The sequence below is a fragment of the Sylvia atricapilla genome, chromosome 7 (assembly GCF_009819655.1).
Source record: "Sylvia atricapilla isolate bSylAtr1 chromosome 7, bSylAtr1.pri, whole genome shotgun sequence".
Taxonomy (NCBI): domain Eukaryota; kingdom Metazoa; phylum Chordata; class Aves; order Passeriformes; family Sylviidae; genus Sylvia; species Sylvia atricapilla.
The window spans coordinates 11,947,445-11,962,505 of record NC_089146.1 but is presented as its reverse complement, the minus strand read 5'-3'; the positions used below and the strand labels follow the sequence as shown (position 1 = coordinate 11,962,505).

General features: G+C 42.3%; 1 protein-coding gene across 1 annotated transcript in view; it reads right to left on the bottom strand.

Annotated features, from left to right (window-relative positions):
* BMPR2 (bone morphogenetic protein receptor type 2) overlaps positions 1-12,021 on the bottom strand; it is a 106,277-nt gene extending 94,256 nt beyond the window's left edge. Inside the window, exon 1 of the mRNA XM_066322623.1 lies at positions 10,924-12,021. Coding sequence (XP_066178720.1) covers positions 10,924-10,999 — 76 coding nt within the window. The 5' untranslated portion in view covers positions 11,000-12,021. The remainder of the gene's footprint in view (positions 1-10,923) is intronic.
* Positions 12,022-15,061: the final 3,040 nt, after the last annotated feature.

The window sequence follows — 15,061 nt, the reverse complement described above, 5'->3', positions numbered from 1 at the left end:
AAGGATGGACAAATCTAGGAAAGAATCAAGACACAAATATCTCCTTCTGTAATAACACTGGTAAACATCCAGCCAGGATGTCTAGTTTTATCTGGGGAAGCCAGGATATTGCAATAGGCTTACTTCTCAGTGTTTCCTGGCAGTCTCACTAAAATGTCTGATCTCCAAAACCTCTGTCAAGCTCAAAGAACTAACCATAAATGTGTATAAATTAATAAAGTATTCAGAACACAGGAATACTAAAAAGGCTTGTGGGATTACACCAGCATCTTGTATAATAAGCATATGGAAATAGAATATAACTGTACTGGACTTCATTGTCCCAAAGTGATTCCGGGCTTAAGCTTATAGCATGAACACAAAAACATGAAAAAAAAAGCAACACTGAGACGCCCAGAACTGGCATCACATCATCACAGAAAGGAAAAAGGGACTTATTTAAATTTCCATTTAAATACAGAACATTCACACAAATGTTCATTTTCCCCTCAGCAATCAGATACAGAAGACAAGTTAGTTGATACAGTAAAAAAAGTTTAGTGTGTAGAATTATCTTGATTTATCTTCAATAAGAAGCCTGTCTAATGGCTGTTGATGTCTTTGGGGTTTTCTTTTGCATTATATGCATGAACAAATTGCAGGAAGATGGGAATGATATACAACAGTGCTGTTAAATGCATGTTGAATTTTGATGTCTGAAAACTATGGATTTAACTGCATTTTAAGATTTGAACTTGGCAGAAAAGATACCATATGCACAACAAATACATGAAACCAGCACCAAAGAGAAGCCATACCTCATCTTGCTGCAGTAAAGCAACACTAAAACATCAGCACTGTGTGTAAAACTCCATAGTCATTCAATCACTTAAATTAAGCACTGGTTTTCATGACTATATAAGAACAATTTATGGAAGATTCATCATAACCCAAAAGACAGTCATAAAAAAGGTTGAGATTTTAAGCAAATTCTTATTTCACTTAGTAGAACTGTGGACTATTCAGGCCCTCTGTAAAAAGGCTCTGCAAAGTTTAACATATACCACATAAAAACTTAAAAAAATTATTTCTAAAAATTAAAATCTTGTTTTTGACCTGTTCCTTTACAGTTCAAACAAAAACCTGTTGCTGCTATTATCATGAGCATTGGCTACACACAGGGCAGTTCAGATAGAATTCTAGGGCACATTCTGGATTTACTGGCAATTTCAGATGCTGTTCTGAAACAGGGCAGTCAGGAGTAAAAGGACAATACATATTGCCCTGGTGCTACACACAATTCACTCTTCACAATAGCTCTCCCGGTGTTTAATGAGAACCTTAATTGACTGCAGAGCTTTTTTTTTCACCTATCTTCTTCCCTCCTTACTGGATCACCAAGCCTGTTCCCAGTTTTGTTTATATCACATTAAAAGCCCATTCTTTATTTTTCTGCATGCCCTATTATGCCCTCAGCTCTTTTGTTACTAACTCTTCTCTCACTCTTCCCAAACCAGTCCAGAAAATCAAGTTCCTGGTCATGATATCACTTTGACAATATTTGTTTTGCTTCCTTTTGCAGACCATCACTTCTTCAAGATAAAAGACTTTGTTTTGATGACTACTTCAAAGTACATAACATCTGAATAGTCGTTTCCACATTTAACTCTTCCATTCCTCAACAGAACTCAATTCAGCATCCTTTTCAGCACACTCCCTCTAAAATGCATCTAGATTTCCTCAGTGAAGTGATTCCTGCTCACAGCATTCTTACCAGTCTCATATATTATGGCACTGCTTATTATTCAAGTGTCTTAGGACCTCACTGATTTTTTCTCCCCAGCATATTGCAAAATGAGAAGAAAATAGTCTTATATTCTCAAAGTGAAACCACAAAGTTGTTTGAGTTATTATATTACTGTATCACTAGTCTTCCTCACATTAAACAAACCCCCCTTCTGCCCATTTTTAATTTACTATGTGATGTCATATTTGGACTGTGTATTCCTGAGCCCAAAGGCCACATCTCTTCAGTTTTAAGTAGTTATGCAGTCTACATACAGATTGGTAAAATAATAATTAGGGGTAATATTTGTTTTGCACACAAGCATTTTATTCCAGTATTCCTTAAAATAAGAGAAGCTAAATTTGCTGACAGCTTCCTTAATGGTATTACTTCTCTGACAGGAAACAATAAGAGCAAAGAAAGTCTCCCTATTTGCCACTTCAGATATTTCTAAGTCTATATGAAAAAAAAAAAATCAGGAAAGATATTTACTAGATTTAAAATTCTTGGCTAAAGCAATGAGAAACAACTGTGACCAAATAATTGTTGTGTTCTGCTGCAACAGCATTAACTACTATGGATTAAATAACTAAAATTTAATTAGGTCAGATTCATCTTAGCATAACTAAAAGAGAAATTATTTAACAGGTCCTGATAGAATCTGGATGTAATTAATAAGTGTAAGGTTTACCCATACTGCAAAATAAGCCATTTATGAGGACTTCTTGGAAATTAAGAACACCATGCAAACAGTAGACTTGTTAATATTAAAGTATTAGGTTTTAGCAGAAGAGCATGCTGTTAGGCTGGAATTTTGCTAACATACTAAGTACAATCCTTATATATGTATAAGGATACATATAGATACACACACAGCCATATATACACATATGTTTTACAATTCATCTTCAATGTATCTATGTCATACACATTTAGAATAGAAAATTTGCGTATTTTCTATATAAAAAAGTTTACAGAGATCCAAATACTGCCGCAGTGGGCATGAGGAATGATTTATCCTACTGTTTCCACATCTTTTTTCACTCATTTAAATTCACTGAGTCATTGATGCCTGCCTGCAGAGCCGAGTAAGAATAGCACCGAAGGCTGGAACGAGTTCTTCCAGTTGTCAGCGGAGTGGCTGTCCAGGGCAGAGGCGGCCCGGGTATTTCGGTGGTGGCAGCTGCTCCTCCCGGCCCTGGCCACTACGGCCAGAAATAAAGGACAAGAACTTCAAACATGCAAACATAAGAAACCGACACTGCGCTGGCATCCAGACCAACTTCATTACGGGGTTCCTTTTATCCTTCTCTGATTGCAAGTGAAATTATTTTAATACAGAAAGCTTCTTCTCGGGCTAAGTGCCTGCTTTGCATATGTATGGCAGTGCCACTGTCTAACTAAAAAGACGGGCTACAACTTTCCTACTACAATCTTAGGTTTTACATACCATTCATATCTCAGGTAAATATAATAAAAAATTATATTTAAGAACTGAAAATCATTTTAAAACATCTTAATTTTCAGCTAAGTCCCTTCTCTATAAATAAATATAGGAGAACAGTTTCTAGTGTTTAGGTTTTAAACAAATAAAAAGATTCACAAAAATTCAAAGCATACAGCACGTTATCTTCTCAAAAAAAAAAAAATATGTCCACACCAAGATTTACAGCTTGGAAGGTATAGGAACACTAATCCTCCCAAAGAAATCAGCTGTACTGACTTCTCTCTAAAGGACAGCATCAGAAGGAAGGACTAATTTTCAAGTACATTCTGAAACAAACTAACTACAACAGAATCACTCCATCATTAACAAAAGCAGGCATTTTTTACAGTGGATAACTAAGTACACCGCTGTGAGATCATTTATTCAATACAATCATTACTAGAGAAAATAACTTCAATGGTATCACAACCCACTATTTTTCCTGATACAAGTTTGTGAAGCCCAATAAAGGATTGTGGATTAACTTTAATTCTTGGAAAAATCTAATTAAGGTTCTTTAACATGGATGGTCTAAGAGTCTTGTATCAAGTAGCTGCATTAATTGTAGAAATACAATGTTTTATTTTTAACAGAAACCAAACCTTACTGAGGAAATCTCATGAGGTAAAAGCAAGAGCAGTAGAGCATGTTTAGTCAGTTGTTCTTGTCCCTGAACTACATTAAAGCTTCTCACACCAGGTAAACCTGACCTTTGTGACTTATGCAGAGGGAAGTGCACTTCATGCCAGGAATGATGAGCCTGAGATGACACTGCGAACACCCAACACTTTGATATTAATTAAGTGCTGCATTCTCTAATGTGTAAATTAAGGATCCCAATTAACACACGTGACCTATGATCACATTTACAGCCATCTCACCACCACAAAAACCCCAAAAAGCCTTTTACCCATCTCTTCTTACACCCATCCTGCTTACAACTCAAAACAGTCAAAGGATATATAGTAGAACAAGCAGCATAAATGTCAGCTTTTGGCTGGACATAATAGTAAGAGCTTCAGGACTGATTTGTTAGTGGCAGGTGGGCAAGGTAATGTGAGGTTCCCTGCACCACTACCTGTGTCATTATCTGCTATTTACTCCAGCCCAGAAGGTGACAGTACATACCTTCCCTTTACTTCTGCTTAAACAAATAGTAAAGCTATTTTTCATGAACTTCACAGATTGAAGCAAGTATAATAAATTACAAAAACTTCCAAAGGGACCATGGGAAAAGCCTGAGTTACAGCACTGTTGTAAAGAAGATCAGAAGGAAGCTTGGTGTGTGGGATATCTGAACTACAGTGTGTACACAGGACAATCAGCTAAATGCAGCTTTCAAAGTGTGAAAAACATTGCATACCATTTAAGTTACTCATACACACTGGGAAGTTCATAAATGGATGATAGTCATTCAGTAAAGTGATTTGGGCACTGTTTTGCAAGTTCAGCCAAAAAATTGGCTACTACATTGTCTCAGAAACACCATTTGACCCACAGGCAGCGAGCTAATTGCCTAGAAATGTGACTCTTCTCCCACACTCTTTGGCCAACTCCCTCATCTCCCACAGAAGGGATCCCTCATTCTCCCCCACATCTCCTACAGCATGCCAAGTGAACAGGAAACAAAATATTCTGTGCATAGTCCAGAACAGTGTAAGCACCAACACTTACATCCTTGCACTGACTGGGCAGCCAGTTTTAAGCAAAGAGAAATACCTGGGCTAAGTTATGCTCCTCTTTTCCCTTGAGAAACCTCTACCTTGGAACTGTTTCCTCTATTCAGTTCCTAATTTTTCATGAAAACGGTAGCAAATTAATCTCTTGAGACTTTTCTCATCTCTCACATATGGTTGAAATTGGCTAGCAGATTACAGAGATAGAGGTGGAGACAGAAGGGTTCACAGATGTCAAAGACAGTCTTCTGGGTCCATAGTGCCTGTTTTTCCTTCCTTCTCTCACAGAAATGATAAACCAAAGGGAAAATACAGAGTACTGAGAGATGCAAAAGGTAGACACATTTACAGCTCAGAACAAAACATGATTTGATGCAAAACTCAAGGAGGCAACTGACAAAACTGAAACATCCCAGTGACTTGGAACAAAATGCCATCGCCATCCAAAGGCTTGTGGTTTCCAAATTTACAAGACTGAGGGAAAAAGAGAAGGGTAAAAGCATCATCTAAATGGCTGTGTGTCTCATTCATTCTCACAAGAAAGAACAAAAATCTTCAAAACTGCTATCTACAACTATGCTTTCTCTCTCTTCCCAGTGTAAAAGGTTCATTCCACTCATTCTCCAAGCAAATGTTCAGACACTATCTCTGTCTGCCTGTCTAAACCCCCTTGGTTCTCATCCCACAGCAATCCAGACTGAATCCTTCATCCTTTCAAATCTCTCCTGTCCTAGCCTTTCTCCCCGCTCACCACACGCCCTGACTGACCTCTCCTATCAGAGTCTCAGCTGCTCAGCCCAGCTCCCAGCTCTGCAATTAACAGATTAACAGACGGCTCGAGCCAGAAATCGAAATCTTGGGAAGAGCAGAGTTTTCAAAGTTTTTTTTAAACTCTAAAATTGCATTTTAAAACACTGATGGTCAATTCAAGGTTTTTATCACTCATTACTTTAGCCAAAGTCAAGACACTAAGCTTCAACATAGGAACTAATCCAAACTGGTATTCCCTGGCAATTGCCTGTGTGTGTACTCCACACTACATTTTCAGGTGGATTGCCACATATTAATTAAAGCATATCTTAAACAATCTTGCATTATAAAAGAGACAAAAAAAATCTACTCCTGTTGCATTATGAAAAACATGATAATTAAGCACTGTAACAGGCCAGACTACCTAGACAGGCTGTGAAATCCCTCTTCACTGGAGATTTTAGAGATGTTAGACAGACATTATTATCTGTACTTACACAACCAGATCATGGAGGAAACAGAGAAATCACTTCTAGCCTTATGCTTCTCTGAACTTATGCTTCAGAAAAAAAAAAAAAAAAAAAAAAAATCCCCAAAACCTCCACACCACCAAACCCCACAAACAAGTAAAAAAACAACCAACAAAAAAACCCACAAAAAAAATCCAAAACTAAACACCATAAAACCCACACTGCAGGAAATCAGTTTGCATACAGAAATGTTAGTCTTCTGGGGAACAGTTCCTGTATTTCACTTATTCTTAAATTCAAAATCAAGCAGTGAGTAGCTCCACTAAGTCTACAATCGCAATAAAATTAATAGTTACTGCCTGTAAGTTGTGCACAGATTCCAGTCCTACCCAAGCTAAATCATCACCCAGCCTGTTTTATCCAGGGCATAAACATTTTGTTCCATGTGAAATTTTACTCTCAGCTCACAGCTCTGGCTATAAAGTTATATTCTGCCCAGAAAATGACAGCACATATTCATAGCACAGCCAGACTGAGTCCAAACACAATGCAGCTCCAGTACCAGGCACTCTGTTGTTAGCAATAAAACATTTCTGAAGAACCCAATGTAACTTTCTTGTCTCTCTGGTGAGAAAGGCAAAGGAAGATGGTATCTGCCAAGGAAACAATGCCACTGACTATACAAACTACTGATAAATACTCAATGAAATATAAAAAGCAAGGGGAACAACAACAACATAAAAGTCAACAATTATTTTTTTTAACAGAAATTTGTCATAAGTGCTAGGGAGATGCCATCAAAATGACCACTTCAACAAACTTTACCATAAGAATAGTTTTAAGAAATACAGCTATGCTTCCCTCTTTGTCCTGGATGAAGTGAGGCTGGCCTGCCTTCATCAGAGAAGGATAGGCAGACAATTGAGCCAACTTTTTATACATGGTTCCTTGGAGGGTAAAACCATTCATACTGGAGCAAGGTATCTGCGTAATGTCTCAGGGCTCGAAATTTTGGCTCCTTGACCCCCCAAATGAGCACAGCTTCCTCACAGGCTGTGCCTACACAGGACAGTGCACTACCCAAATACTGAAGTTTGCTGGGAAATTGGAAGCACCTTAGTTGAAATATCAGAGAGGTCCACACAGGCTGATTTGCCTAATAGAAAAAAGGTAAATTTTTTTTCACCCCAGCAGGGTGAATGGCTCAGTGCAGAACTCTGGGCTTCCACAGCTACATAATTTCTTTACACAGGCAGACAGCCCACGAAGCCCCAGTCTGGCATTTAGGCCGTGCTGAGATTATCCATCAGGCATACCAGTGTGCTCCTCAAGCCAACAGCCTGGTTTCCATCTCCCAGGCTAAGATTTCTGCGACGGCTCCAAACACAAACAGAAAAAGAAACTGAATTTTTAGGTTACATTTGAAAAAGCCATAAACGATGGCTGTAGCACTAGTAAATAAGTGGAAATTGGGGTGCAGATAAGTTTAAAAAAAACCCCACTGTTTAATATGCAAGATACAGAGAGTCAGTTACTAATTCGAAACACTGAATTAGAAGAATTGACTAGAATATCCAAAGGAGATTTTTACTCGTGTCACCCAATTCACATTTTAAACAAAATATGTTGAGATACTAAAGTAACTTTAACCAGCAAGACAGAATTAGATAAAGAAGCTTCAGCTCACTCATTTTAATTAACACCTAAAATTATCATTTAAAAAAATAGTTCAATCTCTATCCAATTCCTTTCATGCTTTAACTTTTGCAGCCCTCTTAAACACAGAATTATGAAAATACTCCCAAAGATAAAAGGATATTCTGTTTGCTTTAATTTTTACCTTATACTTTCTGCAAATCATTTACACATTAGACAATGGAATGCTGGACCCTGGAGATGTATGCAGAAGGAAAAGTGGTTCAGTATTGCATATCAAAGAACGTAAGCAAGTGAAATGAGGAAAGATTGTATCTTTAATATCTGGTCCATTCGAACACCCAAACAAAATCTTTCACAATACTGGGGAACAGCTCAAAGGTTCACCATCCACCTCTTCAGGCACAAACCCTCATGATTAACACACCAGAATCCTCTACAATATAAAGTCATGTTTATATATGTCTCCTAGTTCTAAACAAAATATTTAGAAATAGATATTTCAAATAACTTGAGAAATAAAGAACTAAGTGTTGCAAATAATTTTTGTTCAATACTGCATTTAAGCCTCTACCCAAGAGTGTTGTCAGTAAAACGTCCTCACTGAAGCATTTCTCTTTACAAGGACTAATACATTATTTAAATGCAGACTTACTGAATAGCCGATAAGATCTGTATTTTATGGAGGAAGCCAGTAATATTTTCCTCCTAATAATCAGCAAATATTTCTGAATCTAGAGCTAGTTCTTTATTACACCTTCAATTACCAAGGGGAAGGAAGAACCACATTCTTTCTTCATTCATATTCCAGATTATGAGTGGAACTATCACCTACAGCCCCAAGGTAAGATTTTTTTGGTCATCTTCATATCTTCCCTATCCTGTCCATACTAAGGCCAGGTCTTTGTGGAGCTGTCCCCAGAGAGGTCCAGATATTCTCCTCCAGACAGAAACTTAAAAACCTGTTATCAAAATGCTTTCCCTCTGATGTCATGATTTTGCATTTATAGGCACTCAATTCTATACACTGCTGAGATATAGTATCTGTTCACTAATCAGAAGAAAGAATTAATAGGGGTTTCAAAGCTACAAAGGCAGCATTTTCACTCTGATGGCGGCATACAGTTCATACTTTGGGGGAGGGGAAGAGAAGAAAGAGTGTTGGCTCTTTCATGAACATAAAAGGGCAGAATTACACATTAGTGTAGCTTCCCCATGTATAGACATTTTTCTCTGAAATGCAGGGTAAACTTAAAATCACCCATTAGCTTCAAATCATCCACGTAATTACTTTTACAGAGGATGATGACCAATTTTTTATGCGAATTGTTAAAATTTCACAATTAAGAAATAAATCACAATGGGAAAATAGGTTCCTATTCAAAAAACAACCAAGCAAGCTGGCATCATTAATACCCTTTTAACAAGGCAGAACTGAAATACTGGGAATGCTGTTGCCAGGTCAGAATGGAAGTGAATTGGGTAAACTGTGCAAAATGGGCTCTTACAGCACCTGCCCAGCCCTTGGCCCGGTACAAATCTGTACTTGCTCCTTCAGTAACCCTTCTTCATCAGGGCACAGAAATTGCCAACTCACCGAAGTTTTCACAAAGGAAAAAAAAAAAAAAAAAAAAAAAAAAAAAAAAAAAAAAAAAAAAAAAAAAAGCCTATTTAACTTTTAAAAAAAATACATTTGAAAGAAAAGTTGAGAACCTGAGCATTCTTAATTCATATGTGCTTTAATACCAAGGTTTTTGACCTTCAGAAGTCCCTTCCCCCAGGAAAAAAAAAAGAGGGGAAAAAACCAAAAACACTCCTCAGAAACGACCACAGAGAGACGCTGCAGACATCCATCTAAAATAATGGCAGTCAAAGGTCAGGATGGTACAGGGAACATCAAGCTTTTCATTTATGAATCCTCCTGAAAGAGATCTCTTAGACCTCTTAGTAAGCAGAAACAAGAAAATCAGGGACTATCCAGTCAGAGCAACATAGAAACTGCCTAAATATGTGTCATTTACAGGATTTTGCTAATAATGATGCCAAGTATCTTCAACTTGGACAAATTAATTGTAAGACCTCACTGAAAAATAACACGGAAACTACCATCAGCTTGTTGGGTCATCTTAGCAAGATTCGGCAATTTTCCTATGCAGATTCGCTTATGAACTATACCCAGCAGATTACAAAATAACACAAAAAAAGCAAGCACTGCAGATTGGATCCCGATCAGTAAAACGACAGAAAAGTCGTAGGAGTCTTCCAAAAGTGCTGGAAAATGCATACTGCAAGAACAATTGGTATTCCTGCCTAACAAAGCTGGGTTACACTCGAAGGCTTCAACATGTTAATCTGTCACCGTGACAGAAAAGCAAAGGATGCCAGACCAACACACATTTCTCTTCCAACACCCTGCATATCTAACAATGAGCTTCCGAACACAATTAAAAATAGGCTGGAGTGTCCAAATATATGAGTAAGGATGCTCTCAGCATTTCTGCTTCCAACTTTTTGTTATAAAAAAAGAGTACCCTTCAAGACCTTTCAGCATTCCTTAACAGTGCTTTTTTTTGTGTGTTCTATAAGCACAAGTGATGAGAGAAATAGTTCCATATTTGCTTCAGATCTCTCCAAGGGGAAAAATATACACATTACAGTAATTCTGTTACAAAACTACAGCACATGTGTAAGGCCCCGAGAAGCACCGATGCTGATAAAATTAAAAATGGCTGTGCCCGAAGATCCCACAGCAAAACAGGCACAGCTCTGCTGCCGATTAAAATATATATTAAAAATTCCTGCATTACCTTACAAAGGGCGAGGTATGCAAAACAAAAAGATCATATATATTTCCAAAACTGAAGTAAGTTATTAGACAAGAGATGCAGATCTAAGCAAAGCATTCTCATTGAGAGCAGGTCGAGCTCATTTACACAATAAAGCAGATTTTATTCCCCGAGACACTTAACGTATCAGGATTTCAAAACTTTTATCAGGCTTCGCCTCTGAAATAGATGCACAGCAGTTTGCAAGGAGGCACAGATGTGCCCAAATACCAGCGGACCCCACCCCCCTCCCGCTGCCAAAATGGCCAGTTCGTTACACCCAGTGGCTACTCACCAGCCGCAGTGCCGAGCAGCAGGGTGGCACTGGAGAGCAGGAGCACCAGCACAAGGTGCTGCAGTGAGGCAGGCATACCTGGGCAAGCCACGGTTCGAGCCGGCAGGAGAAAAAAAATAGGGGTTAAAAAAAAAAAACAACCCAAACCCCGAAGAGAGGAAATTCCTCCTGCTTTCGCACAGCCTTCCTTTAACGCTCTCGGTTTACAATCCCGTCTGGAAGGGCAAATGGCAGATGAGAGGAGCCGTCTCCGCTCTTACTCCATTACAGCCGCCTGCCTTCATGCCTCGGGAGCCGGCAGCGCTCAGCGGACACGGGGGAAGCGCCTGGCTCTGCCTCGCAGCCCCGAGGCATCTCCCCCGCCGGGGAGGACGGCGGCACGCTCCGACCCCGCTGGGAACCGGGCTATTTCCCACGCAGCTTCACGACATCGAAGAAAGCGCCCGGTCGGGAAGGGAACATATCCAGACGCGCCCACAGCGGTGTCAGTCAGCGCGGGCCCTGCGGGCCGGCCGGGGCTCGGAGAGCGAGCTAGGGGCTCACGGCGGCGGCGCGTCCCATGCCGGCAAAGGGCTCTGTCCTCCGGCCGCCCCTCCTCGCTGCCTCACGCTCCGGGGAAGGCGGCGGCGAGGCCCCCTGCTCTCACGGGGAGGGCTGCGGCTGCATCCCGGCCCATCTGCCTCCCGCGCCGGGCGGGCTCCTCCGCGCTGCCCCGGCCCCCGCCGCAGCACCGACGCCACCCGCGGCCACCCCGACAAAGGTGGGGCCCGGGGCGGCGAGGCCCCTCCTCGGCGGCTCCGGCTGCGAGCGCGCCCGGCCGCTCTCCGCGGGCGAAGGCCCTTCCCCTCCTCCGCCTCCCGCCCCGAGTTTCCACGGCGCCGGGCAGCCCGGCCCGGCCTCCTCACGCCGGTCTCCGCTCAGCCGCTCCGCGCTGCCAGCGCCTTCCTCCCCCCGCGCCGGGCTCGCCGGCGAGGGGCCGCTCCGCCTCCTTCCCCTGCCCGCCGCCGGCTGCGGGCGGGAGCCGAGCGAGGGCCGGAGCTCCGCCGCCCGCGCCCCCTCTCGCCCGCCCGCCCCAACAGCACGGGCGGCTCCAGACACAAAGGGGAGTCGCTGCAGCCGCCGGCCCGGGCGCCCGTCCCGCCGCGCCGCCCCCGCCGCCGGCCCCGCCCCGCACCATAGAGGTGGCCGCAGGTAGGCAGAGCGGGGCGCCGGGCGGAGCGCCGCCGCCTGAGGGAGGGCCGCGGGCCCCGGGGCTCCGCCGCGGGAAGGGGAGCCGAGGGCCGCGGCGGCTCCGGGGGAAGCGGGGGGCGCCTCTAGACCTTCTCGGGAAGGCCGCGGGGAGGCGGCGAGCGGCTCCCCACACGCAGCGTGTCTGTGAGAGAGGCTGTCAGCAGGGAGGCGTGAGCTCAGGATTCAGAAAAAACGCCTGTAACAACAAGAAAAAAAAAAAAAATGTTCAGCAGTCTCTGAGATTGCGTCATGTTTCAACTCCGTGGCCTGCGTGTCAGACACCCCGCAGCTTCTGCCTCGTCCCCGGGTTCAAGCCCCCGTTATCTCTGTCCCTGTGAGCTCCCCTAGGAGCACTGGCCTAGGAGAGCCTGCTGCTCTCCCCCAGCGAGCCCGGGCAAGTCACAGAACACACAGATCAGTCGGGTTGGAAAAGACCCCTGAGACCATCGAATCCAGCCTGTGACCGATCACCACCACCCTGCAGCTAGACCGTGGCACTAAGTACCGTGTCCAGTCTTTCCTTAAACACCTCCAGGTGACTCCACCACCTCCCCGGGCAGTCCATTCCAATAGCTCATCACCCTTTCTCCGAAGGATTTCTTCCTGATGTCCAATCTGAAATCCACTCAGCTCGTATGGCTTCAGCCACCTGACTCTCCCGAGCAAAATCATTATCTACCTCTTAAATTAAAGAGATTTTATGATTTCAAATCAAAGTGAGCCCACTCAGCTGTTCGTATGCTTTAACCTTTGCTATGTTGCACAGGACCAAAGAAAGAAATTGAGGGCAGCAGCTGATGGAAGAACTGTGACTGGAACATAGTTTCTGATGTTCTGGCCTAGCAAGGCTCTCTCAAACAAGTTTTACTGGCTGTAGCATAGAATAAAAGCTTCTTAAGTACACTCTGCGCACTGAAGGCACCTTCGTATCTGGGCATCACCAAAGGTTTGATTTTCATTTTTTGAAATGCTTCCCTGTGCCAAATTCCTATACCAGTTTCAAGGGTGGAATACAACTTCAGAAATCCAATTCCACACCTCAAAATATTGAATGCTACTACATAAAATGGTGTCGTTTCAAGTCAGAGTTACAGTTTTAGTGATAATAACATTTTTCTGCGTAATTCCATTCCTCTTCACAAGCCATAGCAGATGAAATTGATGTAATCTGACACTGTGATCATCAAGAGAATTATTAAATAAATTGTGCTAGGATTTTCATCATTGTCATGCTTTGGCCAGGGTCATAGTTTGACATTCCTAGGCTCAAGGTGAATTTACACTGATAGTTATAAAATGTTTTTAAAGTGTCCTACAATATTTTTACTTCCAATCTATGCAGATCTAACATGAACATTGGTGAGACAATAAAATATAGAATCACAGATTGTAATTTGTATTGCCACTTTCCAGAACTGCAACCACATGTTAACCACGGTATCCTTCCTGTTATTTGTGGAATGTGAATGTCAAGAAATAACCTTTAGAAGCAACACCAACACCAACTCTTCCCCCCAGACAGCTAGAACAGTTTTACCTCCCTGAGAGGAAAGAAAAAAAAAAAACCCAACACTGAATATTTTTTCTGCAGCACCAAAATCCAATGTTTTTTTCTGGTTCCACAGACACCAAACTATGCAACACACCCTGCCCAGCTTTACCTACCAGTAAAAGAAGCGAGATCTACTTTGTTCTGAGAAAACAAGAACCTTGCCATGTGGGTTGCAGAGCACTTTCACTGTTTAGATGGTAAAAGAAAATTACTGTAATTGTTTATGATGTGTATGAAAACCTGCTCAGCCTGAAGTAAATGGCAGAGGTCTCAGTTGTTTCAATGGTTCTAGTTATGGCTCATTAATTAATACTAGGAGTTCTTCTCCACGAGAAATTGTACAAAAAACATATATTCTGCCTTAAAATACTTTTCTTTTTTTTCTTTCCACAAAATGGATTGGATTTTTTTTCAGTGTTTTCTTAAAATGAAGGGAAAAAATGCCAGTTTCCTTTTAATTTCGCAAAACCCGATTGAGAAAACACCCTACTGAAGGACATGGGGGCTGTGCATCTGCTTTGCCCGAGTTTATATCAGGCCCTTGGACTAATCTCACACACTTGCAATCACAGCAGTTTGCAAGAATTTCCCCTCCTTCTGTAAGCTCCTTTGAGCCCTGTAGATGCTCTCTGAGGGGCCGGGTCCCTCCTGGCTGTGGAGGCCCCGGTCACACAGCGATGCCGGCGGCAGAGCAGGAGCTGCTGTCCCCGGTGTCCCTGGAGCCGGCAGGGCTGAGGAGGGGCTGAGCCCCCTGCACCACACAGATGTGGAAAGCAATCGCTGCTGTCTAAGCACAGAGGCTGCTTCCTTTTCCCACGGTGGTGGGAGGAAACCAGAGATCCAAACTGTCACAGGCTCGCTCGTTGTTATGTGCTTGGACAAGAGCATATTTATAATTCTTCTTGTGATGTTCTTTTATCTGTAAGCTGGGATTTCACTCTCCTAATATTCAGCTACACCAAGACCTACAGAAAAGTAGTCAGGGTAATGAAAACTTGCAGACAGTTAATCTGGGCTACAGATTCAGGTAAAGATGGATGGAGATAAGAGAAAACACATTGGATTTACCAAGATTTAAAAGCGAATATTCTGACTGAAGCACTAAAGTATTTCCACCAGGAAGAACTCTGACCAATGAAACAACACTATTGAGCTTACTGGGGATAAGACTCTTAAAAAATATGAGGAGGAAAGACCTTAGAAAGTAGATGGTCTTTTGCAGCTGTGTTCACTGTTCTCACAGCCCTAGGCAGAGGCAAGGCTGCCCCAGCAGCACAGTCATGGGGCAGGGACAAGGAGGACAGTGGCAGAGGAGCCAGGGTCTGGTGGCTGGAAGCTCCCCAAGATGCGGGTCAG